The sequence below is a fragment of the Podarcis pityusensis genome (assembly GCF_964106645.2).
Source record: "Podarcis pityusensis genome assembly, chromosome: 14".
NCBI classification, from domain to species: domain Eukaryota; kingdom Metazoa; phylum Chordata; class Lepidosauria; order Squamata; family Lacertidae; genus Podarcis; species Podarcis pityusensis.
The window spans coordinates 25,828,204-25,856,146 of NC_138039.1; the positions used below are offsets into that span (position 1 = coordinate 25,828,204).

General features: G+C 54.5%; 1 protein-coding gene across 6 annotated transcripts; it reads right to left on the bottom strand.

The window, feature by feature from the left end:
- Positions 1-5: 5 nt before the first annotated feature.
- PPIP5K1 (diphosphoinositol pentakisphosphate kinase 1) lies at positions 6-27,943 on the bottom strand. Of its 6 annotated transcripts, none has more exons than XM_080980155.1 (32): positions 27,905-27,943; positions 26,391-26,529; positions 26,090-26,267; positions 25,238-25,433; positions 25,043-25,133; positions 24,563-24,648; positions 23,444-23,598; positions 22,975-23,076; positions 22,718-22,879; positions 22,218-22,339; positions 21,965-22,066; positions 21,390-21,476; positions 20,829-20,904; positions 20,490-20,599; positions 20,047-20,132; positions 18,674-18,802; positions 18,434-18,555; positions 17,989-18,171; positions 16,805-16,946; positions 15,938-16,161; positions 15,724-15,851; positions 13,960-14,074; positions 12,994-13,101; positions 12,761-12,877; positions 11,093-11,257; positions 10,611-10,698; positions 8,886-9,008; positions 7,397-7,459; positions 5,389-5,571; positions 2,329-2,472; positions 1,780-1,890; positions 6-1,226 (listed from the first exon to the last, which is right to left on the bottom strand). In XM_080980155.1, the coding sequence occupies exons 3-32, from the start codon at positions 26,237-26,239 to the stop codon at positions 673-675; spliced, it is 4,224 nt and encodes a 1,407-aa protein (XP_080836281.1). In that variant the 5' UTR covers positions 26,240-26,267; positions 26,391-26,529; positions 27,905-27,943; the 3' UTR covers positions 6-672. The 6 variants fall into 6 exon arrangements, with proteins under 6 accessions (XP_080836281.1, XP_080836282.1, XP_080836283.1 ...); XM_080980156.1 differs by having other exon boundaries at positions 27,897-27,919; XM_080980157.1 differs by lacking the exon at positions 7,397-7,459.

Here is a 27,943-nt window from a genome sequence, read left to right on the forward strand (position 1 = left end):
ACCCGTCTTGGGAGTGTCGGCGTTTTACTCCACGCACAAAATGCAGCACAAGGAGGACTCCAGGGGACGGCTATACAATCCCTCGCAAGAGAAACACAGACACATCTGAACCACGGACGACACACGCCGGGCCACGGAGCGGGGGTGGGGGAGTGGGGACCTCCAGCAGCCCCCTCCACCTGCCAGCAAGAATAATATATTAAATATTTACTCTGTACTGTACACCATTTGGCATCTCATCCACATGTTTCTAAGAAAACCTGATTTTTCCAAAGCAGCTTTGTACCCTGGCAATGGCCAGCAGGATTGGAGGACCTCCCCCCCACTGAGAGCCTCACACCCCCACCGCTGCCGCCAGCAAGGAAGACCTCTTCAGTTCTCGCACTCAAGACTGCCAGGGGGACACCACTTGGGGGAGGGTGTCTCTTCAAGTTTCCCCCCACTCTGGGCAGCTGCAGCCAGACACTTTGGAGAAAGAAGGCCATCCTGGCTGGGCCAGTGAGGCTCATGTCCCAGAAGTGGGGGACGACCCCAACCTCTGCTGGTACAGAGCCCATCCCCGCCAGGTGGACTCCGAGCAAGACGGGGCCCCTGGCTCAGGCAGGCAGCCTCCTGGAGGGGCAAGAAAGATTCTCACTTGGCCAGCCTCAGCTGACAGCAGGCCTCTCCTGCCTAAGTGCTTTCCCCAACTGGGAGAAAGGGACTGAGCAGGGCCTCCTCCCAGGTGGCCTCTCCTGAGCCAGTTTCCGCTGCTGCTGCCACCTCCTCTTCCTCCTCCTCCTCTGGCAGGTCCAGCTCCCTCCGTCCTTCGCTTGCCTGCCCTTCCCTTGCACCTCTGCTGCTCCCGACTTCCAGCAGCTCCAGTGCTGCGGGCAGCTGCTCACTCTCTTCCCCCACCACTACAGCCGCTGCCACCTCCTCTTCCTCCTGGGGTGAGGCAGCCTCCTCCCCTCCCTCAAGTCCCTTCTGCAGTAAGGTAGTGGCTGCCTGCCCGCCAGGCTCTGTCTCCTCCTTCTCCTCCTGCGCTGAGGCTTCCCTGGCAAGGCTCTGCTCTTCTCCCTTCTCCCTGAAGGCTCCGTTGTTGCCCGGCTGGCTCCCTTCCATGGGCCCTGCCAGCCGCTCCTTGCTGGTCTGAGAGACGAAGCTGAAGCGGGGGCAGCTCTCCACAGAGGAGGTGGGTGACGAAGGGCCTGCGCTGGAGACGGTGCTGGAGGGGCCGCTGCTGTCTGCAAGGGAATCAGAACGAGGTGGTCATGGGGGGGGGATGAGGTGCTAAGAATGCTCCCCCCCCCCACAAGCTCCTTGCAAACCCCTTCCTTGGCACCGTCACAGCTTTGGGCACAGGGCCTGGCAACTGTCCCACCCTGAAGAATGCCAGGAGGATCCCAGGGCAGCGTCTAATAGTAGCCACACAATCCGGGTGGGGTGGGGGTGCATATTGCCCCCAGCAAAGTTAGGGTGAGGGTCCCATCCTGTGCAGCCCGCAGGTTAGATCTGCTGGCCTTGCCCCCTCCCGCTAGAGAAGTGCTGCCCTGCCCAACTCCAAGCGTCAGGAAGGTCTGGGCTCAGGGCCCCTGGCAACCTTGCAACCAGCCCAGTCTACCTAGCTGCTGCCACCCCCAGCCCCCGCTCCTTCTGTTCCCATTGGCTGGGATTCCTCCTGCTGGCACAAAGCCCACCCCAAAGGCCTGCAATGTCCCCTCGGGCAGCCTTGCCTTCTGTTCCTCCGAGTCTGTTCCATCAAACTGCTCCTCCCTCCCAAGCCCTGTGCCTACTTACACCAGGGGGGCTTGTCTGAGCGGGGGCGCAGAGGCAGAGAAGAGGAGAGAATCTGCTGCGGCGTCAAGTCCTCGCCTGGCCCCTGGCTCTCCATCAGGGAGTCCAAGAGCGCTGAAGGAAAGAGGAGGAGGACAACAACACTGTGAGCCCCCTGGCAAGGGCCTGCTTCTAGGCACCACCCCTTCTGCCCACTCCCACCTTGGAGTCAAAGATGCCCCTTGCGCAGGCTAACCTTTGAGGGGCCTGGGGTTTTCCTGGTGACCAGGAAGGCACTTCTGTCAAAGCCCCCAGGCCAGGCCAGCCCCCACACTTACACCAAAGGGTCTCCGTGCTGAGATGGGGTGCCCTTTCGGTGGTGGCACCCCAGAAAACGGGTATTCTATTTCTGTGTGCAGTGAAATGTGTTGCTTCTACACAGCTGGGCAAAGCTGCTTTGGAAAACATGGGTGCTGCCCTGCGAGACGCCCTGGGGCAGAAGGGGGCTCAGTTTGAAGGGGTGGCCACCCGGGACCCCAGCACAGCGCCCAACCTGCCTGCCTCTGATGGTACCTGGGGCAGCTCCTGGGTGGGGAGTGCTGGTGCTGCATGTCCTGGAGACGGCCGTCAGGAAGCTGTTGACCTGGCGCAGGGAGAGCGAGTTGTGCAGGGTCTCCAAGGGGTAGATGCTGGGCACCATGGAGCAGCCTTCAAAGCCTGCAGGCAGAGCAGACCCCCCACCCAGCGTCAAGGACCTCTGCAGAGGAGAAAACTCAGTGGCGGCTGCCTCCCCACCAGACGCCCAAAATAAGCCCCAATGTCCCCCTCGAGCCACAGGCATGGAGCCCCCAAAACACACCAAAGAGCAGGCCAGACCCAGCCCAGCATCTCAGAAGCAAAAGCACGCAGGGGCTGGGAGGAAAACCTGGAGCTCACCTTCCTCCTGCCTGGCTGCTGCTCCTCCCTGTCCCTGGGGAACGGAAAGCCCTTCCTTGGCCCCTGGAGCCCTGAACAGACCCCCAAAGGCCCTTCTCGACTTGCCTAGCGGGCTGTTAGAGGTGATGCGACAAACTTCGAAACCAGTTTGCCCAGGGACTCTAGTGGTGCACCGTACCTGGTCCTGGTGATGGCAGCCCCAGCCTCCCCAACCTTTGGGCAGCCGTTCTCAGTCTCCAGTTCTGTGTTACCCATGCTGGGTGAACTGGCATTTCTAACCCTGGAGATGGGAGAGGGATGGGAGCAGCAACCCAGCAGATGGGAGAGGGAGAGTGTTAGGGTTAGGGAAACACTGTCCAACCTCAGCTCCCTGCCTCCTGGTTCCCATGGAAGGGAAGGATGAAGCCCCTGCCCCCGCCACTCTGTTTCTGAAATGTCCCATCAACAACAGTTTGCTCATTCTTTTCTTACAAAGCATTTCTGAAAATTTTAGAGATCACCACTTTGTTCTCCACACAACAGACACACACACACACTTGGTTCCTTGCTCCCTTTCCAGTATCATCCCCCACCCCCACCCTGGAGGACCTGTGCTTCTATGCAGCCTGCGTCCCACACAGAGCTTGCTCCAAGATGGGCTGGGAGGAAAGCTTGGCCAGGAAGGGATAAGAAGGGCAGAGGGTTTGGGCCTGAACAGTGTTCGAAACTCCAATTGTTCTAGGCGCATTTTGTGACAGGGAATTTCATTAGCATGAGCAGTTCTGAGCTTTGGGTGTAGTACTGCGCCTAAGATTTCAGATTAAAACTGCAGAGTGGAAGGAAAGGAGGACCTTTTTCTGCCTCCCCACTTCCAGCTACTCTGAAGACTGGAGAAGAGACCCTCTTAAGAATATTATGGGGGTGGGCAGGGGAAGGACTAGACTATGTCAAAAATGAACATAATATTTTACCTGCAGTTCATTCATTTTCAGCTTTGCATTCTTGTTATTGAAAAAATGCACCTAGTTCTAGACATTCCGTTGTTGTGCCCTTAACCTAGGTTTAAGGTGCCATTTAGCCCCTAGCTTTCATTTCTCAGTTTCTAACAATGAGCCTGGGCAGAGGCCTCTGCACTCCCAGAGGAGTTGGGGGTCCAGAGCCCCCCGCCCCTTGTCAGTCGGCCAGCCCCACCATGCACTGAGCTCTGGAGTCAAGGCCCTCATGGCTTAGGGCTATACAGTCTGCAAATAGCTGCTCAGGAGCTGCCTCCCACCTGCAGGCTGTTTAGGTGCCCCATCCAGGAGGTGGCTTTTGTTGCTGAAGCACCTGAGGAGGATGCTGCTGAATGCTCAGCGATACTCCAGTGGGTCTGCGTGGAAGGGAAATGGCTGCATCAGGCAAGGAAGCCTGGACTCCAGTTCCTCACGTCGGTCAAACCAGCAGAACATCCGCTAACCAATTCTGGCATCACAAACCAACATTCAACCGTCTTAAGGAGAGCTGAGCCAATTTTCTGAAGCTGCAAAATCTGCATTTATGACCCAAGAAACTCTTAGGAAGCCACTGTGCAAATTATACACAAACCTGAAACTGTTCCTCTCTTGGACGCTGAGCACCACTCGGGGGGCGCTTTGCACCAGTCCAAAAGAGCTGCTGGCTTTTAAACTGCAGGGACTTGTGCTGCAAATAAGGCAGGGTTGTGAAAGGAGCCTGCAAGTGAGCCTCCTCTCCCCAGGAAGGGAACGGCGCCAGTGGAAGAGAAGCCCCCGCCCAGAAGACGCAGGCCAAAGGGAGGGGAGGCCTGGTCCTCTTTCCTGCTGAGCTGCCCTGATAGTGGAACCCAAACCAGCCTGGCCATCATGCAGGGGCAGACAGAAGGAAGAAGGCCATTCCTGGGCAGTGTTGGGCTGCAATGACCCAAGCAGTAGACTCTTCTGGAAGACAAGCCAGGCATCTTGCAGGCAGCTGCCAACCTCCCCCACCTGTAGGTTCCCGGTCAAGAGCCACCTGGGCAGCTTTGCCCCAAAATCAGGCTTTGGCCTCCTGGGAAGAAAGCCCAGCCCAGTGCTCAGAGCCATGCAGGGAGTGGCTGGGCCTGTATGCCAGGGTGGGAAAGAGGAAGGGAGGGGGCCTATGGGCCTGCCCAAGAGCCCTCCATCCTTCAAGTCCCACACTGCTCCCCCTTGGCAGGTTGTGGGGCAGGGAAGCTCCTTTGCCCATGCAACACAATTCCCACACCCACACATGCACACTCTGCAAGGGTTTTGGCACCAGGTGCAGAACAGCCTGTGCTGGCTGGGGAGACAACGCCCAGGGCCTGGGGGGCTCCCAGAAGCCAAACCAAACCTCATGCAAAGAAGTGGCGGCAGCAGCAGCAGCAGCAGCAGGGGCAGCCCTTCCTCAGTCGCCCGGCTTCCATGGGGGGTGGGCAGGGGGCAAGCGAGACCCACCAGGGCTCGCAGCCTTTCTAGGTAGCCAGGAATTTAGCTGTTTTTTTAATGTTGTGTTTTAACATTGCTGTAGCCCGGTGAAGAGGAGCGGGGAAAGAATTGGCAGGACAAGAGAAGAGGTTTCCTGGCTGGCCTCCTCCAGGCAAAGGGCAGCTGGGCAGGGGAGGGAGGGAAGCAGCCCCTGAAGAGGCAGAGCCACAGGGACCCCCTGGGCGGGGAGGGCCCAGCCAAGGAGGCCCCCAAGGCACCATGCAGTGCCATGCCGTACCGTTGAGGCTCTCCAGGTCCCCCCGGCCAGAGACCAGCCAGTCCCGGAAGAGGCGGAAGTGGTAGGAGCACTGGCGGAGGTGATGTGCCAGGGCGGCATCCAGGAGGGAGGCGGGCTGGCTGGCGGCAAAGTCAGAGGAAAAGTGGCGCAGCAGCAGCCGCCCGCAGGGGCCTTCCAGCTCATCTGGGGGGAGGGGCCACAAAGGGTGAGTTGGGGAGGGGCACAGCAGAGCCAAAGCCAAGGCAACAGAGAGGGGAAGGGCAGGGGGAGCCCAGCCTGGACCATGGAAGAGCATGGGGAGGGAGGACAGCTGCCAGCACCACCTGCCATGGAGCAAACTCTGTTCCCACTTCAAAGACAACACAGGCAAAGACTTTCTGGGCACCTGAAGGCCCTTTGAGACATTTGGCAAAAGCATTGTCTGGTCAGCACCAATTCAGTTTCCATAAAATCATCAGAAGAATCCAAAGGACCTGGCATCCTCTTCCCAAGTGGCCAACCACATGTCCCTAAGGGCAGCCCCCATTTGGAAGAAACCCTCCCCCCAGGCAGAAATAGCCAGTCAGGAGGAGAAGTTGGCCTTGCTGTTCGGCATGCAAGGAAGGGGCATGTAAACCTACAGCCTTTGAGTCTCTTGCTCGTCGCCCCCCTCCCAGCGGCTCTGGGCTGCTCCTCCTCCTCAGAGTCCCTCCAACACTCTTTCTCAAACCTCACATGGGCTGCAAAGGACTCCACTGAGCAAAATGTGGGGGTGCCCCTCCACTGGGAGCCAGCCACAGGGGAGGCAGGGATATTCCTCAACTCTACCGAGGGGAGAAATGCACTCAAGCACCATAGACAGTGGTTTTTAAAACCTTGCTTTTAACTCCTAGAAACCAAAAAGCCCAGTTGTTAAATGAATAAATTGTAGAACTACAGAAGCACCAAATATGAGGCTCGGAGTTTACAACCAGCCCTGTCTTCCAACCGGTCCCTCCAGTGATCTAAGCAAGACTTTTTGCTAGCTGGCAAATAACAGAAGAGGGAAGCAAAGAAGAAAGTGACAATAAGCACAAAGGAAAGGGAGATGATTGAGGCTTAGAAGGAGTTTGCAGCCCTCTACTTTAGCAAGCAGAAACAGAAGGATCCTGTCTTTTCCAGAAGTTAAAAGACTTGGAAATCTCTCTAATGCAATTACAGTGGTACCTCTGGTTACGTACTTAATTCGTTCCGGAGGTCCGTTCTTAACCTGAAACTGTTCTTAACCTGAAGACCACTTTAGCTAATGGGGCCTCCCGCTGCTGCCACGCCACCACCACGCGATTTCTGTTCTCATCCTGAAGCAAATTTCTTAACCCGAGATACTATTTCTGGGTTAGCAGAGTCTGTAACCTGAAGTGTATGTAACCCTGTTTTACTCTGAAAGAAAACCTTCCCCAAGGGGCTGTGAGCAGCTTCCCCCACCCAAATTTCCACCCACCAGACACCTCCAAGCCTGCCCAGGGCCAGCCAAGACCTCCTGCAGTCGGGCAAGAGCCAGACACCCCGGCAGAGGCAAAGACCCCATGAGAAGAGAGCGGCACCTCCTCTGAACTCACACTGTCCAGCAAGACCTGTTACCTGGGGGTGGGAGAAGTGGAGGGCAGGCAGGCAGGCAAGCAAGCAGGCAAGCGGCCTAAAGAGAGGGGGGAACTGGGCAAGGCTGTCTCCCCACTCTGGGTCACAGCGAGGGGGGAGGAGCTGGTACCCCTATAGGCTCTCTCTCATCAGGTCACTCCAGCCGGGTGGGGGCAGGTGCCTCATCTTGCCCTCCCTGCTGCTGCTGTTTATGTGTTGAGGGGTCCCTCTGCTCCCGCCCCATCCCCGTGAGAACACAGAAGGGAGAGCCAAGAGGGTGGTTAGTGGCGGGGGGGGGGGACAGCACAGCACGACACAGCTGCCCACTCATGCACGCGGGGATGGAAGACATAGGAAGGGTGGAGGGAGCAGGAGGAGCGGGGAGGGGCGTCAAATTAAGAAGCAAACGTACCGTTAGTTGGATGCTTTGCAAATGACACAGAAAACCGCTTTACAGCTGGCATAGACAAGAGCTCTGAGGAAACAAGATGAGAGCATCGCGTCAGTTAGGCGCCCATCTGCTTGTGGCGCCCCCTGCTGGAAGCACAGGCCCACCGCAGGAAGGGGCCTCACCCCACACTAGACTGCCCCCCCAGGAGGTTGCTGGGAGGAGCAACATGCACAAGGGACGGTTTGACACACACACACAGAGGGGCAATGGGCACCACAGGACAGCGGCGCAACGGGAGACTGAAGACAAGCGCTCCCCAGATGGGTCCCATGGGAGAGAAGGGCAGAGGAGGAGGGCAGTAACCCCTGCTTCTTCAACCTCCCTGTCCGGAGCCACAATGAATGGTGCAGGAATACTCCACAACACTCTACTGGCCAAGGACCAGCACCAGCCCAGCTCCTTGACCTGCCAATATCCCTGAGCTGGGTCAGGCAGCGTTACTGAGACCCCTAAGCTTCTGGTTGGGAAAGAAGAGAAAGCACCCACCATACAACCCTGTGGAGAATCACCCTGGCTTGGTGCTAGGAGCAGCCCCCAAGAGGCCAACCTTAATAGCCCACAAAAACAGGCTTCCCCTTCCTCTGCCACACCAACCCAGGCCTCAGCAACCGCTATAGAATCTCTCTCTATCTCTTTCAACAACCAAGCAAATGCAAGAAGCCAAAAAGACCTTGGGAGGACCAGAAGGTGCCAGAAGAGGCTCAGAAAGTTCTTGAGCAGCTCCCCAACTATTTGAGAGCCATGCTCCAAGCCCAGTTTGCAAGACAGGCTGGTCACAACAGGGCTGGAGCCAAGAAGAATTCTCCGCTGCAAGGGGCAGAAAGCAAGCCCCTCTCAAACAGGAGGGTGTTATTTGGTGTGAAAACCCTGCCAGGACTTTATAACAACCTTGTGTATGCCTGAAGGCTGAAGGCAGCTGCCAGAGGAATAAACCCCAAGAGAGACCCAGTAAATGCCACTGAGGAGGAGGAGAATCATCCCTGCAGGCTGTTTGGCAGAGACTTGCGGCAACCCCATCTCCTGTTCTGCTTCACCTGAAAAGCCAACCCAGCTGCTCGCCCTGCCCCACACTGCTGCCCATAACAACTCCTGGCACCTGTGGCTTCTCTCCAATGCTAGGCAACTCCCATCCTGCTCTGGGATGGGGAAGGAGTACTTTACTAGTGAGGCTGATCCCTGAGAGCTTCAAACCTGCTCTCCATCCCCCTGCTAATGGATGCCGTGACTAAGTCTGCTTCTCCGTCCTTATGAGGACCTGTGGTGTTGGTGAGACCAGGCAGCTCCAGGCAAGAGGCCCTCAGGATGTGGAGACGCCTCCTCCCAGCCCTGCTCTCCCAGGACCCACGAGGGCAAGGGGGTCCTCAGAGTGCTCAGCCCCCAAGCTTCCCTGGAGCCTCCCCACCAAATGCCCAGCCCCAAGCCTCAGGATGTCTTCAGAGGGTGCACCTACCATCTTTGTATAGAAAGCTGGAGGCGAACTTCTTCCCATGGCTGCGGGCATAATCCTGGAGGTTGGGGGCACTGGAGGAGCCCCCCAGGACCGTGGTGCTGAAGAGACCCGTGCACTGCGACCCTGAAAAGGTCCAGCAGGCTGTTAGTATCACACATTTGCACACAAAAACACACACCCCACATGCAGCTCAGGCAACCCAGGTTAGTGGGGCAGAAAGCAGCAGAGCAGCCCTTGCAGGAAGAGGCCCAAAAAGGCGCTGCAGCACCCGATTGCCACCCCCCAAGTGGCAAACGAAGAAGCAGAGAGGGGGTCTGCAGCTCCTAAATCTGCTCTGAAGGGCAACACAAAACAGAGGAGCAGGGGCAGACCTCTGTGCCCAGGGCACAGCCAGCCTGCTCCAGCTTCTCAAAGCCTCACCATCTTCTCTCAGCTCACATGCCGTGGCCAGAAGCGATGGTCAGTGGTCCAGCCCACAAGCCCAGGACCAGACCAAAACACTCCCAAGCCCGAGGGACAGAGGAAGAGGCTGACCACCCAGGCAGAGAGCCCTGTGGCTCAGAGCAAGGGCAGGTGCAGGCGCAAGAGGGAGCATCACAATGCAAGTTTGGGTGCAGAGTGGGGTGGGTGGGTGGGTGGGCTTTTACTGGCTCAGGCAAGCACCGTGATTGGACCACACGCCAAGTTCCCCCACCAGCAAGGCCAGGTAGAGCAGGCTGGAGCCAAGTGCAGAGTGTCCCCCACCCTCAATTTAGACTCCAGGCCAAGAGTGCAGGTGATTTAGCAAGCAGCCTGTTACGTAAGGGGAATAACGGTCTCGAGGTGCAGGTAAGCAGGCCTGGGTGCTGGGCCAGTGCCCGGATTCAAACAGACAGCACAAAACACATACACACCGCCGCACCCTCCAATCTTGCCCTTGGAGAAGCTCCTTCCTCCCACCTCTGTCTTTGGCTCTGGGGAGATGGGAAGGGGTCCCCCGGCCAGTGACCTTCTTTTGCGAAGGAAGGGCCTGTGAGGAAGCCCCCGAATCTGCCCCCGCCTCAGAAAAAGGGCTCTAAATCAGAACCTGCCTTTTTTTATTGAGTGATTGCACACACACAAGGCATTTGGAAGACAACTCGTGTCTTGGGGGTAGGGTTCTCCACCGCCAGGGCTTTTTCAATGAGACAGGGGCTATTATTCTTCCGTTAAGATGTAATATTCATTCATTACATGAATATAGCTCCTTTCATTTTGCGGGGAGGGGGTCATTGCTATGTGCCAGGGAAACAGCCTGCCAGAGCTGGAGGGCACAGGGTGGCCACTGCCATTGCTTCTTCACCCAAGAAGGGCTGGTAAAAATCCATTTATGTGTTTCTGCCCCCCCCCCTTAAATCCCAAATGTTTTTTTTATAAAAGAAAAACCACATTTAGCCCTCAGGCCAAGACTCCCTGTCCCTCCTGCTGACTGTCAGAAACTGCCTGCCTACCTACCTGAGACATTCCTTGCCTGGACTCTCAAAATGTCTGTGAGATCCCAGAGCAGTGCCACAGGAGAAAAGGCCAGCTAGAGAAGGGAATGGAGCGCAGGGCCTCAGGCAGGCAGCCCAGGCTCAGGGGGAGGCAGGGCACTTTACAGAGACAGCCCCAGATCCTATCTGGCTGGGAGAAAAAACATACAAAATCCCACCCACTGACCCACCAGGATTGTCAACAGAGGGAGAGAGAGAACAGAGAAGTTCCTACCCAACCCGCTCTGCTTCACTTCTGAGGAATGCCGCGAGTAGGAGAAGAGGCGATAGCCACCCGCCTTGGAGGAAGATTCCGACAGCACCTGTGGAAAACAAGCACTCAGGTGACTCTGGAGGCCTCTGGCACCTTGGCCGGGGGCAGCAGCAGCAAGGGACAAACTGGGAGACAGAAAGTGATTGTGGGGCAGAGGAGGAAGCAGCTCTTGGCGGAGGGAAAAAACACCTCCCCTCCTTCTGGGCCACAACATCTGGGGATCCTCCCTCTAGAAGAGGCAAACCAACCAGCCAGTCATCTTAAGAGCTTTGGTTATAGAACAAATGTTTTGGTAGAAGTAAAGAACAATACATTCTCTTGTCTTCGTTTTCTTCATTGTCCTGAAAGGCATCGCTCCCCTCTCTCTCTCTCTCTCTCTCTCTCTCACACACACACACACACACATATACACACACAGCACCTGTCTAGCCCCTCTACTCTACCTCCATGGAGCCGGTCTTGCGGTTGCGGATGAGTGGGGATCTCCGCTGGACGTAGATGGGTTCCAGGGGCGGAGAGGAGAGGTGCTGGGCTTGGTCCATCTCCACAATGGCCTTGGGCTTGGCCAGCTCCTCCAGGCTCCCCTCCTCCGGCTTCTTGGCTTCCTTCTGCAGGAAAGCAGCACAAGGGGGTGGGGGTGTAAGGGGCATTGCCTTGGGCTGAGCACTGGAAGTGAGGGGAAACTTTAGGCAGCAAAAAGGAGGCTGGAGGCAGCGGTGCAGAGGTGGGAACCTCAGGCCTGGGGTAGAATGCAGTGGCCCTCTGGGCCCCTTTCTCTGTCCCCTGGCATGCTCCCCAAGCCCAGACTGACCCTGTGTTGAACAAGGGTTTCTACCTCTTGCATGCCTGTATCCAGAACAGGCTCTGTGTGTGAAGGTGTACAGAAATGGGCCTACTGTACGAAGGGGAAATTTGCATCCTCTGCTTAGGTTTTGGTCCCGCCCACTAATGTGGGCCCAGGAGGGAAGGGAACCCTTGGGCTGGGAAAGTCTCCCCCTGCCCCACACTGTGAGGAAAGAGGTCAGCCAGGGAGGACAGAGACTTTCTTTCTAGTAATACTACCACTGTGATAATGCAGAAATCTATGTATCATCTATAGATGATACATAGATGGTATTTAACACCTGAAAGAATCGCAAAAATGAATAAAAATTGTAGCAATGTCTGCTGGCGATGCAACACTGGAAAAGGTACTATGATGCATATATGGTGGAATTGTTTAAACATCAAACAATTTTGGGAAACAATATATAACGAAATGAAAAAAATGTTCAGATATTCATTTAGGAAAACATCAGAAGGTTTTCTATTGGGAATAGTACCAGGAAGTCTAAAGGAAGAAGACACGACATTATATTTATACGCAACAGTAGCCGCAAGCCTACTGATTGCAAACAATTGGAAAAGTGGTATTACTTTTCAAAACCATATTGAAAAATCAGAACTCCTATTAGAATAAACAAGTTCCCTTTTAAATACTGAAATACTAAATAAGATGGATAACAATGTGTAATAGAAAAGAAGCATGAAATTAGGTTAAAGGTGTGTGAAAGAAAGTAACAGAAGTGGAAAGAAATTGCAATTGAGTAGATTGGAAGTCTAACACAAAGGTGGGGTGAGGGGTGGTGGATGGTGATGGTAAAAATGAATTATCTGTGGGATTGAGTGTAGGTATGTTTGAACATTTTTAAGGACTGTATGAAATGTATGTTTGTATGCTTGTATATTCACTATATATATATATATATATATATATATATATATATATACACACACACAAAAGAAGATAATGCAGAAATCAAACAAGGCACCTTCAGTTACTCGGACGTGCCTCCACCGTTAGCCTGAGGGTAAAATGGGTAGCAGAACCTCTTTCCTCAGGGCAGAGCAAGACACACACCCCAGAGAGGCAGCGTCCACCCTCTCTCTCCCTCCTCTGGTAGTCGGCAGGGATCTCTCAGCACCTGCGCCAGATCAGGTCAGAGCTGCCCTTAATCCCACCTTCCCAGCAGACGGCAATTCCAGCACCATCTGGGAGCATCGGGGACTGGTCAGACCAGCTGCCTTACAAACGGCTTTGTTCCCAGCAGCCTCAGAGGCCATGGACTCACCTCCGCGGAAGCCGGGCGGAAACCAGAGCCTGCCGGGGCGCTGCCATCCTCCTCACAGCCCTTCACCCCTGGGCTGAAGTGCAGCTCCACGTGGAACCTCTCCTCAGAGGAAGGGTCCTGCCAAGAGAGCAGTGAGGCTCTGCTGGAGAAGAAGTCACAGTGGCTTGGCCACTTGGCCTCACCCCACCACCCCCCGCCAGCTTCCTCCTCCTCCTCCTCCTCTGCTCCCTCACCTTGTTGTTGTCCTCGTAGAGCATGATGACAATCTGCGTCATGTAGTTCAGCTCCGAGATGGCGCTCAGGTAGTCCATGGCCCTCTGCCACTGAGGGTCTTTCGATTCCTGAAAGGCAAGAGAAGGACCGGGGCAGGCAGGATTAAAGGGCCTGGAAGGGGGGCGGGCTCAGCCTTGAAGGGACCTGGAAGGGGTCTAGCACTCCTCCCCCCAGTGAATTTCGCATAAACCCTCCTGAAGGGGTTCAGCACAAGGTAGACTTCGCAGCCCACAGCTTTTCTTCCTAGCATTGGCCAAAAAACCCACTGTGCTGTGGACCCTTTCAGATGAACCAGCTCCAACCAGTTCTCACGACATGCCAAAATCCAGGTGACCGTCTAGCAGAAGCAAGTGGCTTGACTCACCAATACACACACACACACACACACACACACACACACACTGTCCATGGAGTAGCCTCTTCCTCCCATAGCTGCCTCCTTGAGCTGCCCAAAGACACCCTTGCCCTAATGGCAGAAGGTGCTCTCTTCCCTTGGTAGCTGGCCTTGGCCTTCCCATTATAAAGTCTTAATGGAGGCTGGCTGGTTAAGTATTTCTATGTAAACTGCTTTGTGGGTTCACCTGAAAAGCACATCTATAAATGATATTCGGTGACTACTGGGTCAAACCAGGGAGGTGAACTACTGAGCAAGTCTTCCAAGGATGGCTCAGAGGAAAAGGCTGCAGGGAGCATCTTCCTGTCCCCCGTGCCCCCCCCCCCGTGTTTGGAGGACAGTTCAGGCCCACCCTCCAGACACTTGAACAAAATTCAAGGCTGACTCTGGAGCCACCAGCAGAGGGCGCTGCCAGAGTTATCAGGAGACAAAGGGTTCCCCCTTCAGCAGAGGGCACTGGAGAGCCCTGGGTCAGCCCCTCTCCATGGCCAAAACACACACATACACACAACACCATGGCTGGCTCACATACATCCAGAAGGCCCCCATAGCGGAAGATGCTGAGCAGGGAGTGGACGTGGCTCTCGCTGGTGAAGTACAAGCGTGTCCGGACATGGCGCCCCGGAGACAGGACTCCCCTCGAGTACCTGGAAGCAGAGAAGTCAAAGCAGTGAGGGGACCAAAAGCTCACCAACAGTTCTGGGAGTTCTGTCACCAAGAGGGCTTGGAGGCCAACGCAGATTCACAAGGAGAAAAAGACAGACGTCTTTTGGAAAGAGGGCAATCACTGTCCCCATTACTCTGCAATTTGGTCTTGGAAGTTTTGTTTAGAGACACTAGACAAGATGAAAGAATTTGGGGAGCAAAGATTTAAAAAGAAACTTGTAAGTTACAGGCATTTGCCAATGATTTGATGATAGTATTGGAAAATCCACTACAGGGAGCACAGACTTTTATGGATAAATTAAATGAGTTTGGTACACTAGCATGCTTTAAGGCTGATCATCAGAAAATGAAAATGCTAATAAAGAATATGACAACTGAAGACCCAAAGATTTTGATGGAGAAAATGGGGTTTCAAATTAATAAAAAAGTAAAGTATTTGGGTATTACCATGACAAATGCGAATTGTATGTCGTTTCAAAATAATTATGTTAAGACATGAGCTGAAATTAAACAAGATACAGTGGTACCTTGGGTTAAGTACTTAATTCGTTCCGGAGGTCTGTACTTAACCTGAAACTGTTCTTAACCTGAAGCACCACTTTAGATAATGGGGCCTCCTGCTGCCGCCACACCACCGGAGCACGATTTCTGTTCTCATCCTGAAGCAAAGTTCTTAACCTGAAGCACTATTTCTGGGTTAGTGGAGTCTGTAACCTGAAGTGTATGTAACCTGAAGAGTATGTAACCCGAGGTACCACTGTATATCAAGATAGGAGAAACTAAAATTGTCAATGTTAGGCAGGATTTCTGTGATAAAGATGAATGTCTTGTTTAGAATGAGATTTTTTGTTTCAAACAATATCTGTATTGACTACTGATATACCATTTAAACAATGGCAAAAATATTTATCTACATTTGTATGGCAGGGGAAAACATGAGTTAAATCTGAAGTTCTGCAAGATGCAAAGGGGAAAAGAGGATAGGGCTTGCCTGACTTGAAATTGTATTTTGTAGCTTGTTGCTTAGGATGGATGAAGGAATGGATGACACTGAGAAACTTTTGGAATTAGAAAAACATGACAAGGTTTGGATGGCATGGATATTTGTGGTACGATACAGTTAAAGTAAATGTGTTATGCACAAACACTCACCCACCCCCACAAGAAGCTATCTACAGAAAAGAGTTGACAGGCAAAGAGAAATGGTTAACCTATTAAGAGTTATTAGAATTGCATCAAGGAGATGATAAAATTAAAACAAAGGAACCATTAAAATAAGTAGGAACCTTTTATAAACTATATAAAAAGACAGTTTAAAGATTTGGACTCACTGGCAGGTTTTGACTAAACTTTCACAACTATATAAGAGGTAAAACCAACAGGGTATAGAAATTGTTTAATAAATCAATACAGAAAGAGTGGGGAGGGGAGAAATATGGATATATAAATTGTTTAATTAAGATTTGTGGAAAATTTGTTGTTATAATTTGAAAATTCAATAAAAATTATTTTACAAAAAATTAAAACAAGGGAACAATTGATAATGGAAGGTCACAACTTTCAGTGGCTCTTCTATTTATAACTAGTAAGGAGATTTAAGTTGTATAAAAATACGAGGGGTGATCCTTACAGGGGGTGCAGTTTGTTGACAGACTCATCCTCGTGGGTCCTCTGCAGGTCCAGCTGGATCTTCCGGATGAGAGGCAGGCAGAAGCCCACAGCTATCTCCAGCTTCTCTTGTTTCTTAATGCCATATTCCTGGGGAAGCAGGAAGGGACTCAGCCCAGGGCAACCCAAAAGCCCCATGCCACCACCACACCCTCCCTCACAGGGCCAGGCCTCACCTGGGGGATGACAACATCCGCCAGGGACTTGGAGAGCCGGAACAGCTCAGAGGTGCCCTCCAGCTTGAGAGCTGCATTGTGCTGCACGTCATACTTGACGCAGTCATAGATGTCAGGGATCTTGCTGATGTCATAGCGCCGGTTCTTCAGGCGGAAATCCTGCTCCAGTTTCCTCCAGCGCTGAAGCATCAGCTCAAGCGTCTCACTATGGTACAGCTGCAGGTCTGGGGAATCAGCAGCAGCATCAGTCATCCCACCCACGGAGCAGGGGGAAGGTTAGGACACTCATACAAGGACCGATGAAGGACTAAAGTGCTCACACACACAAACACAAACTGCCAAGCTATCCACCTGCCCTACACACTGCTTTGATTTTTGAAGTTATCTTTTACAGTTGTACCTCAGAATTTGAACGGAATCCGTTCCAGAAGTCCATTCGACTTCCTAAATGTTCAGAAACCAAGGTGCAGCTTCCGATTGGCTGCAGGAGCTTCCTGCAGCCAATCAGAAGCCGTGGAACCTGCGTTAGATGTTTGGGTTCCAAAGGACATTCACAAACTGGAACACTCAGTTCCAGGTTTGCAGCATTCAGGAGCCAAAACGTTTGACTCGCAAGGCATTCAACTTCTGAGGTACGGCTGTATTTCTAAGATTCTGAGTCTGTGCTGGACAACACAAGAAAATGTATGGACCTTTTGGATGTATATTTGATGTTTTAATTCTGTTACGAAGCAAGCTCCGCAAGTAAAAGTTTGAATGATATTTCTATGGGCCTGGACAACGATTTCTTCCAAAAGGAGTCAGTTATTATGCTTCCAGTTGCTTCAAACGACACAATGTTATTACGGCGCAATGCACACTCCCTACCCGCAGACTTGGGGTCCTCCAGGCGCTTTTGTATCTGGGTCGTGAGGCTCTCAATCAGGGCAAAGACCCGGTCACAGATCTCCACAGGGTTCTGGATGATGCTCATGGACTTGATGAGTGAGATGCTGCCCGTGGGCGCCAGCTGAAGGCAGGATCAGAGCAAAGGGGAACTGAAGCATGGGCCCAGCCAGCAGTTCCCCCTCCCAATGTGGGGAGGGCTCTGCAAGTCATTCCCTCCCCTCCACAAACTCTGGCTCAGCCACCCCCACAAGCGCCAACTGGTGCTGGCTCCCTCTCTGGATGCCTTTGGGCTTCTAGTGGTAACCTATGGCTTCCAGAAATGCTACAGTCTTGAGGACTAGCTGAATGCTTTATCTTTTATTTTGTCCCTTTTTTCTTAGAAACCTGCTTCAAGACTGCTAAGCTAATATTCAGAGAAGGTTTGTTTCTTTTTTAAGATCAATGGAGGTGCAATTCCCTGCTTTACCACATGCTGTCCCCCTGCCCTTAGAAATAACCAACCAACAATGCAAAGTTATTTTCCCCCAACCCTGCCCTGGATCAACACCAGGTATAGGGTGCTGCAGGTGGTTCCCTCCCCACCCCCCGTGCATGATAATCATAATCTGTATTTAAACAGATACCTACTGAGAAGGTCCATTAAAAAAGCAACTGTACCAAAAAATAATATGAAATATTGGTGGAGGGGCAACTTTCGTCCTCCCTCAGGGTGCCATATGACCAACATTCGCTCCTCCCGGATCCTGCAGCCTTGATGCCCATTTTCCCAAAGCTTTCCAGAGGGGAAGACAGGCTCCCCCTGCATCATCAGGACCAGAAGTTTGTTTTAATAAGGATGAGCAGGAAGTTCACCTGCTGGAAGGCCCTTCTTCTCACCTGCCTACCCATCATGCCAAGGGACACTGGCCAAATCACGGATGCAGAAGTCCCACCCCTGGCCCCCTCTCCAACTGGAACAGCAGGGAGCGGCTGATAGGATGTACCTCCTCACTCCCAGCCTCACTGCCAGCACCAGGTCCCATGAAAGCTGAAGTTCTTTCCTTTGATGCAAAGGCCAAAGCCTTGAGCTGGCCTGGCCCAGGGAGCTGCCCTCCCCTTTACCAGTGGCTCCTGCCAGCCAACCAACCAGCCAGCCAGCCAGCCTAGCTGCCTGTCCTCCTCACCTTCTCAAAGTCCTCCTCCCCAAAGTTGGCGTCCTTCTGCATGATCTCCCTGAGGCGAGCTTTCACCCGGTGCTGGCAGCTGCTGAGGGAGTCACTGTCACTGTCCAGCAGGCCGTTCATGTTGGCACTCTTCACCATCTGGACCAAGATGGGTGTCAGCTCCCCCTCCAGTGCAAGGAGGCCCTGCAGAGCGAAATGGGATGGGGCACAGACATTAGCAGCTGCTGGTGGTGGTGGTGGTGGTAAGGGAACAGCACAGATCATCGCTTGGTCCTTTGGAACGAAAGCCATCTTGGCCTGCCCGAAGGCAAGAGCAGCAGTCATGCCCAGGTGGCCTTGGCTCAACTGCCACTGCACACACAGCAGCACTGCAAGAGGATACAGCCAGGTCAAGAGGTACCCCACCCCCACCCCCAGTCACTGGGAAGACAGAGATTGCAAGGACCTTTGCAAAGGCAGCTGCAGTCATCTGGACTCTGCCCTCATCAGAGGCGTAAATCTTGAGGTCGTGGCGGTAAGTGCTGTGAAGGCGAAGGAGGCCGCATCCTGGGAAGCCAGCGTAGTCCCCTGGAAGGTGGGAGGAGAGCCTCAAGGTCAAAAGACAGTGGCTGAGGCATGGAGGCCTCCGGGCCAAACCCGGCTCCCTCTCCCATCACACTACTGTGCTCCCCACACCTGGCCTCACCTTGGCCCCCCGGGTACATGCAGCGGAAGGCTCTCCCCAGCTCCTCAGCTTGCACTCTTCCGGCGGGAGTCAGCTCGCCTCCCCACTTCAGCACCAGCAGCAGAGATGGGGAGGCTTCCTTGCGGGCCTCTGGAGACAGCAGAGAGTCAAGAGTCAGACCTCGTATCCCCAGGAGGGAGGTCAGCAGCCACTATGGCCTCCCCACCACCACAGTCAAGAAGGAGGGACCAGTCAGGAAGGAGGGACCAAAGTGAGTGTCAGTCTTGCTTGCTGGGAAATGGGCTGGGGAAGGCCACAGGAGCCATGCCCAAAGCCCCACCTATGGCTTCTGGCCAAGGATTCTGTGTTGACAGAGCACTCAAAATCCTAAAGAGGTGTTGGAGGAGTTCTGCGTTCAGAGCTCCTGAGTCTGGAAGGTAGGGCAATGACTTCCACTGAAGGGGGCTGCAGTCCCCTGGAAGTAACAGGCTCAGAGCTTGGGGGTGCTCCCAGATCACGGTTACTGGAGGCTCAGGTGGCCTTGGTGGCCAGGAATGCTTATTTCCACCTCTGGCTGGCTCACCAGCTACAGCCCCTCTGGGACAGTTGACTTGGCCATGATTATCCATGCTCTGGTAACCTCCTGACTGGATTACTGCAATAGACTCTATGTGGGGTTGTCCCTGAAGACGATTAAACTGGTCCAAAATGCAGCAGCCAAAGTACTGGCTGGGGTTTGTTTAGACCTCATATAATCCCTACGTTAAAACAGCTGCGTTGGCTGTTAGTTCATTTCCATTCAAGGGGCTTCTGTAAGTCCCAAATGTCTGAAAGACGGCCTCCATGCCTACAGGTCCTCTCAGGTGCTAAGATTGGCAGTTCTACCTCCCTCCAAGTTTTGGAGGAGGAGGAGGAGCACCTGGTGCCTTCGTACACAGCTTTTGCCATCGACACCTCTTTGCCCCTGACAATGAAGGTCTTGCGGAATCAGTTCTGTTCCATTTGGAACGCTTGGACTTGTTGGGACTCTCCCTATAATTATATCTGCTTTCATCCATTTTTCTACTACATTGTTGGAACCCAACAATGGGACAGTGCAGCAAAAGGCAAGGAAGAATTCCCCTAAATAAAATTAACATGTGCAAATACGTACACCCTGTGGAGCTTATGCTCTTAACTGCCACAACACTCCAGCAAGTCAAGGAAACGAAAGCCCCTCCTGCTCAGCTACGCTGCCACAGAGAAGCGGGGCGGGGCCAGGAGATGGAAGGCCCAGCTCAACCAAGGTGGCATCAGGGGCAGCCATAGGTAGGGTGCAAACTCCCACCTGCCCCCCACTCCTGCCAGCACCAGGCCTGAGGCACCCACAGCCCCCGCAGGAGCCAGATACCTGCCTTCCTCTTCGCTGGATGCTTTGGAGCGCCCGTGGGGCAGGTAGGTCAGCTGCACTTTGCGGTTGATGCCAGAGAAGTGCCCGTACCTGCCGGGAGGAGAGAGAAGAAGCAGGGGCTTGGAAGGGCTTCCTTGATAACTCCAGCTAAGCCAGGCCCCTTCCTCCCTCCTTCGCCACTCAGGCCACCCACCGCTGCATGCCAAGAGGGAGAGCCTGAGAGGAGGAGGAGGTGTCAGACAGGTTCACAAGGGGCTGGGCCTTCTAAGGGCACAGCCACCAGGCGGCATGAACTGCCGGGTGCCAAGTAGAGGAAACCACCCCAGTAGAGAGTGGAGAGGGCAGGGGATGCCGCTGGACCTTACCCTCCCGGAGCTCTTGTTCAAAATCAGGAACTGGGGGCCCATCAAGCCACCTGCCCCCACCCACACCCACCCCTCTTCTCACATCTCCAGCACAGTTTTGAGCTGCTCCAGCTTGGATTTCTGCTCCTCGGCCTCAGAGTCCTCATGAGCTCCCTCCTCCAGCACCAGCAGGCGGGCGATGTCCAGCACTTCCTGCCCAGGGCAAAGGGTTGGCTGGGTTGGTAGGGCAGCCGAGCACATCCTCTGCTCCCCACACCTGGCCCTTGGCCTCACCACCTCCCTACCCCCCACAGACCCACATGCCAACCCCAAACAGCCAGGCCAGTGTGTTGAGGTCCCCCCTGCACAGCAAAGCCCAAGCCAGGAAGGCAAAGGCAGAGGTGCCCCAGAGGTGGCCCCACCAGCCCCCAGTCCTCCTCACCTGAAGCTGCTCTGGCTTCTTCAGCTTCAGCTTCCCAGCCTTGTAGCCCTCGTACTTCTCAAACAACGCAAAGAACCTGGCAGCAAAGTTAGAGGGGGTCCAGGGTCTGAGAAGGAAAGGGCTGGGAAATGCAGAGCTGGACAAGGTCCAGAATAAGGTGGCTGCTTATGCTGCTGCTCAGGGGAGATGAAGCGTTTAAGGGAAACCAGCTAAAGACTAGGGTTGGGCAATATATTGATGTATCATCCAGAACCAGTTTGAACCCCATACCGTGATATTGGTTTCATAGTCTTTGACCTAACAATATATTACAAATGATGATGTGTGTGTTTGCATGCTATGCAAAAATCAAAATGTGGGGGAAACTGTGAAGCCAACCAATTTCTCTGTGTAGCTCCATCCTTATTTCAGACACTGTGATATATCAGTATATCGCAGTGTTTAGCTGGTGATATATCACAGATGTTGAAAACCAGGTATCGCCCAGCCCTACTCTCAGAGAAGAGGCTGCACAAACAAACACCCACCCAGAGTGTAGCCGGGGGGGGGGGCTCTTCTTACCTGGGGTGCTTCACTTCCATCTTCATCTTTTGCTTGGGGGTCCGGTCACCATGCCGTATAACCGCAATCACACAGCGCAGCTCCATCCTGTGGCAAAAGATACCAATCTCAGGCTGCCCCACTCTCAAAACAGCCACGCTTAGCAGAGGCAAACTCCCTCCCCAAGCAAGGAAAGCTTTGAAGCTTGCAAAGGTGCAGAATATGTTGAAGGCTGCGCAAGAAGATGGCGAGCTTTGAAAAGCCCTGCTCTGCAGTTGCCCACCAGAGGCGACAGAAGGGCAGTGGACAACCCCACTCCACGTAGTCCCACCCAAGGATGGCCTCCGTCCTCTTCTCTCCAGTCAAGGCCAGAGCTCTGAGAGCCAGTCCACCATCCTCTAAGGCAGTCTTTCTCAACCTGTGGGTCCCCATATGTTGTTGAACTACAACTCCCATCACCCCTAGCTAGCAAGGCCAGAGCTCAGGGATGATGGGAGTTGTAGTCCAAGGAGTGGCAAGTAAGAACGCTTGCCAAGAGTAAAATCTAAAAATGCCCCGGAAGCCACAGCAGAAATGCTCAGCCCAACGACACTCACATAGTCCCCGAGGTGGTGGGCACGATGGGGATGTCCTCTGCCTCCGTGGGGATGGACCAGGGGATCTGGAACTGGGGAGCCAGTTCACGCATAATAATGTTCCTGGCAGGGAGAGAGAGAGGAGCCAGACCTGGTCAGAGACCCGCTTTGGACCTTCCCATCCTGGCAGGTCCCCCACCCAGGGCATACCATCTTCCCATGTGGGAGGAACACACCACCCAAGGAAAAGCAGGAACGACAAAGTGCAACCCACCCCAGGATCTTGGCGCAGTCATCGTAATATTTCATGGAATTCTTCACAAAACTGAAGCCGTTGACGTCGCAGACAAAGGAGTGGCCGTTGGCCCGCAGGAGGTCGAAGCCACACACTGTCTGCTGCAGGGGCAAAATGGGGGGGGGGGCATGGGAAGAGTTAAAGCAGCCAACATACGCAGCAGGTGCCACAGGCAGAACCAAGCCAAGCAGCAGGATGAGGAGGAGGCAGTGGTGCAAGGAGCAGCCCCCTCCCCTTGCTTGCAGCCACTGAAGTCAGAAGCAGCACCATGACCCTTTGGCAGGCCTCCCAAGAGGGTTTAAGGAGCCCTCAGTGGTGGCTCTGAGGAACCTCAACCAGAAGGTGCTGGAGCCAAGGAGGAAGAAGAACAGGGCCCCTACTACTCAGCTGGGCCTTCCTCCAAAGCTCCGCCTCAGGATGCCCCGGCCTCGGAGACAGAGGGACACAAGGGACTCCTCAGCAGGAGAAGCAACACCAACCTTGAAAGCCACACAGACTTTCCGGGCCACCAGCTTCTCTATAGCCGTCAGCATCACAGGGTAGCGGATCTCTTTCCCTTCGCTATCCCGTTCCACCTTCCCATCGAGAGCCGGGGACTTTCGGGCCTCCGCATGAGCGTAGTCTGGGCCAACCGTGTACACCTGAGCCACCAAAGTCGAGAAGTTACACCCTTGTCCCTCCCCGGCAGCCTCCGAGATCAGGTGGCATCTCTGCCCCTCTCCCCTCAAGGCCCTACCTTGACATCTGTGCCGTCTGTGGGCATGAACTCCTCGTAAATGTACGAGCCAGTTTTCCGCACGTTGCTCTCAGGGGAGTAGACGCTGCTGCGGCTCCCAATCTGAAATAAGCGGGGAATTCAAATGGTGGGAGTGGGGTGCATGTCTGGGGTGGAGGTGCTGGCGGGGGGCAGGGCTGCAGAACTCCCCTTCTCCAGTCAAGGGGCAATTGTCAGCCCTTCAGAACAAGTGCCCTGCCCTGTTCCAAACCCATTCTGGCCAAGAGGCACCAGAAAACAGAGTGGGGGGCAGGCCTTGTGGCCTTTCACCTCTGGACAGAGTCCCACTGGGGCCTCTATCACCCTAGAACCACAGTAAGCATCCAAGAATCCCACCAGCCAATCCGACAAACTCTCTCTCTTCCTCTCTTGCAGCACCAAGATGCCAAATCTGGCTGGGCTCCCAGCTTTGGGCTCCCACTCTGCTCACCTTGCGGAAAAGGCGCTGGCTGCCCCCACCAGCTGAGGTGGGATAGTAGATGTAGACATTGTGGTCCTCAGCACTGACCGGCTTCTCCACAAAGGGCTTGGGGAAAATGGCCCCGTTGACCTCCACGTGGTCCTCCCCCTCCACGAGGTTGCACTCTGCAGCCAAAGCACAGCCACGTTTTTTTGTGGGGGTGGGGGGTGGGAGAGGCTACCCAAGCCCTCCAGCCCCTGCCCCTCCCCACAGAGCCAGGCAGCCCCACTGCTTCCCCCTTACAGAGATACAGATGGTGAAGACAGCCTCTGCCCTGCAAAGGAGGCAAGTAGGTGGAGTTGAGGCTTTATTTATAGGAGTATTCGTAAATCACCGGCTCATTTTAAAAAACCACAGCAATAAAATCATGTAGGCACCACAAAATTACAAAATCATCAGGCTTTTATATATGGTGGTGCAGCACTTAGGCTGTGGAACAAGGCCTGGACTGACCTCCTTTCACTCGGCCTGAATGGGGCAGGGGGGGCATGGACATTCCTTTGGGGTCCTCGGAGGAAAAAGGGAAATGAAACAAAGATATGAAGTCCCTACAGGGAGGGTGGCTGGCTGGCTGCAAGGAGGAGACAAGGGCTGTCTAATGAACGCTCATCCTTAAGAGCAAGGATGGGAAGCCTGGGCAGACCTCCAGGTGTCTCTTTGGACCCCAATTCCCATCACGCACCTCAGCCAACAACAATGTCCAGAGGGCCACAGCAAGCTCCCCAGCCCTTCTGAAGAGGGCTCTGCTGTTTGGCGTCTGCTCACCCCTCTTGCTTCCAGGGACACAAGCCAAACTATCTCCAGAGGAGCCTGAGCAAGGATGGTGGCAGCTGAGGACAACCCCAACAGCAGGAGGATGCAGCAATCCATCAAACCTCTATTGCAGCATCCAGCCAGAGAAGGATGCTCAGAACAGCCCCCTGGTGCTTGGACCATGAAGGGGCTCAAGACCACACCTGTCTGCTCCAGAAGCAGCTCCACTGACAGAGGCTGCATGCTCAGAAAAGAGAAGGGAGCCTTTGCCACCTGCATGTCTCAGACTCTGCAGTCGTCATCCTCACCTTCACCCTCCGCTCACAGGCCACTCACCGTCCGGCTTGTCAGGGTCCCGGTTGAGCACTGCATAGCGAGGCAGGTCGATTCCCTCCTGCTGCAAGATCCGGTACACCTCCCGCCTGCAGAGGACACGGACCAGAGAGCAAGGCTACCACCTGAAGGATGCTACAGGGCCAGACCCTGCTTCTTAGCAGATCATCTCACAGATCATCCTGCTTAGCCAGCCAGCCAGCCTCTCTCCCCTGTGACATGACCCGACAGGCCTCCCTCTCTGCTGCTGTGGAGCAGAAGGGAAGCCCAGGAAACACACTACCCAGACCTCAGGCTAGGCTATCTTAGGCTGCACGCATGCTGGACCTGGACCTTTGCAGCTGAAATAGATATCTGCATTCTCACGCAAGTAAGATAAAATATAAATAACCTCTCCTACTCATCTAAATCCAACAGTTTGGCTTAGGAGGCAGCCTATCCTAAGCCACCAATGTTCCCTCCATAGCATCTCCGCATTCCTACCTGTCCTGGATGTAATACTGCATATTGAGGTCATTGATCAAAAAAGGGCTGCGGAGCTTGGCGTAAGCAACAGCCTTGTCCAGCGGGAAGCCTGCAAGAGAGAAAAAGGAGCAGTCCTCAGCGGAGGCTGGCCAGTCGGGGGCACACGAACCAGGCAGAGAAGGAGCTGGGGTGGCAGCCTGGGAGGCATCCTACCTTTGGAGTGGAAGGAGATGAGGCAGTCGCAGGGCGGCCAGTTCTCTACAGGTTCATTCAGAATGACGTCCTCCCCCATGATCACCACCGTGATGTATTCAAACTTGCACAGCCGCTCCAAGATCTGTGTCATGGGCTTCGACTTGGACTTTTTGGTCATGGCACAAATGCCCACCACAATCTGCCGCTCCGGAGGCTGAGGGGAATGCCAGGAGATCGTCACAGAGCCACGGAAGGGAACTGCCCACCCGCTGCATCATCAAGGAGCGCCTTCAGCAAGTCTGGATAACAAAGCCAAGAAGGGGCCGCACAAACGCCAGACCCTGGTCCAAGAGCAGCTCCAAGGGGAGACTGGGGGGTTGGTTCCCCTTTGCCCAATGGAAGAGGCAGCTGGTTGCCCAAGGGAGAACCTGCCTTAAAGGAGATGTCCCATCCACAAGCAGTTAAGTGGAGAGGACACATGAGCAGCCCCCTATGTGCCTTCTCCACAATAGGCACCGAGTTGTTTCACTGCCTTAAATGGGACTCCTTGGGAGTAAGAGAGCAGATTACTACCAAGGTGGAAGAAGCACCTCTTCCTTCCCCCAGAAGCCCCAAAATAGGGGAGCGTCTGCCCAAGTGCAGAGAGGTGCCCCTGTTTGCAACGAACAGCATCTGTTCAAGAGAGCTGCAGCCTCCCCAGGTGCAGGAGGGCAATTGGCCTAGTTGGGGAAGCCAAAAGGTCCTCCCTCTCAGATTACAGCAACAGACTCCCATCTGTACACCACACACACATCCCAGAGGCCCAGGCATAAGCCATATATTGAGGGAGCCTATTGACACCTATGCCAGCCACACAAGGAGGCTCCTTACTGATTCTTCCTCCTCCTCGTCATCCTCAAAGAAGTCAATCTCATCCATCTTCATGTCTGATCCCGGGAGGTCCACCTCGTCATCTCGGGAGCCCACAAAGAACTTGGGAGTCGTGCCGTCGCCCTCAACGGTGGTCGTCCAGGACGACATTCCAGACTGGGTGGCCAACCATCCCGCTCTGCAAGCAAGCCAGAATCAAAAGGGGACAGGGAGAGGAGTCTCCCCCGTGGCAGCAGAAGCCAGCTGGGAGGGATAATCACCCAACCCTCCAGCACTGCAGGAAGCAGCGAGGTGGTCTTACACTGCTGCATGTTTCAGGCTGCTGGCTAAATCAAGGAGGCAGAGGCGGCGCTTGGCCTGGCAGCTGCTTCCACCAGGGAGCCTCGCAGGGCACAGGCAGCTTCCTCAAACGCCGCCAGCTCTTCGCCAATCTGGGCAGCCTAAGGAAAGAAGGAAGTGCTGAGGATGGCAGCCACGAAGCGTCGCAAAAGAGGCACGTGGCTGGACAAGGACGCCAGCCCTGTCCATCCTGCCAAGGAGGCTGATGGATGCCAGGGCCAGAGAGGGAGGCATGGGCATGCCAACTTGCAAAGCTGGCAGCCACAGATGGAAAGCAGAACAGCCCTCACCACTCCCACAGAACAAGAAAATGGGTTCCCTAATAATTCCTAACAATGGACTGCCCCTTTTCTCGCAGACTTCAGAAAATTTTTAATAAGGAAAAGGCCATCTTGAGCTAAAGGAGCCCCACCTTTAACTTAAAATATCCTCTTTGCAAGGGCACAGATCCTTGAGAGCAGAGTGGGTCAGTGCTGGGCATGAGAAGCAGAGGTCCAAGGAAAAGATGTTGGCTGGAACTTACTTCTGAGAAAACGCACTTTGAACTGCATTGGCACTTGCTGGGAAAGTGACTGGTGCTGATGCCACCTGCCAGCCATGACTGCTCCCCAAGAGGCCGAAGGTCAGTCTTGACACAGCCTCAACTGCGGCGTGCAAGGATGAAGAACTCATTGACCCAGCACTTCTCATTCTCCAGGAAGAGCCCAGCTGCTGGGTCAGGCTAAAGGGACTCATCTGCACCAGCATCCAGGTTCCCACATTGGCCCTGTAAATGCTTCCATGGGAAGCCCCAAAGGATGTCTGGAGTGCAGCAGAAGCCCCCACGCCATGCTCCCCACCTGTGGCTCCCAGTGACTATCCTTCAGAAGCTCACACTCATTGGCTCTCCAACAGCAGAGGTGGAAACGAGCCATAGTGGCTAGTAACTCTGATGACTAAAACCTCCACTCTTGAAGCCATCCAAGTCGGTGACCATGGCTACATCTAGTGGCAGGCAGTTCCATAGTCCTGCCTTTTCCCTAGCCGGGATCTTCCAGCTCTCGTTTGGAACTCACTGTGGGATAGAGAGGCGGAGGAAAACTTTTCCATGCCCGCCATCGCCATACGGGGAAAGAGTTCACAACTGGGGCCCCCAGCCCGATCCCGGCAAGCAGAGAGCAAGCTCCTCAGGAGCGGGGAGAAACGCCCCCACCCCACCCGCGCCAGCGCCCCCTCTTCCCCTCGTCCGCAGAGAGCTCCCCACTCCCACGGAGGCTCCTGTGCGCGGAGCGGGGGGAGGAGCGGCTCCCGCGGAAATTCTCCCCGCCCCTCCCCCCCCCCCCGCCATTACAGCCGGGACCCCGAGGGGGCGGTGCTACGTAGGAGCGCCCCGTCCCGCTTCCTCTCCGGGGGTGGGGGGCGCGCCCAGCGGCGCGCGCCCGTTATTTCCCTGCCGGCGCCTCGGCCCCGCGCTCGCTCGCTCGCTCACCCGCCTACCTGCCTGCCTGCCTGCCTCGGGACAGCCTAACCCGGCAG

Bases quoted from the DNA above. Each gene is read 5' to 3' on its own strand.
- PPIP5K1 (XM_080980155.1), bottom strand. From the start codon at position 26,239: ATGTCGTCCTGGACGACCACCGTTGAGGGCGACGGCACGACTCCCAAG. The intron at 25,134-25,237 runs GTAGGATGCCTC...TCTCTCTTGCAG, and splicing joins CATCTCCTTCCACTCCAAAG to GCTTCCCGCTGGACAAGGCT. The intron at 12,878-12,993 runs GTGAGGGAGCAG...CTCTCTTGGCAG, and splicing joins TCTACGAGGACAACAACAAG to GACCCTTCCTCTGAGGAGAG.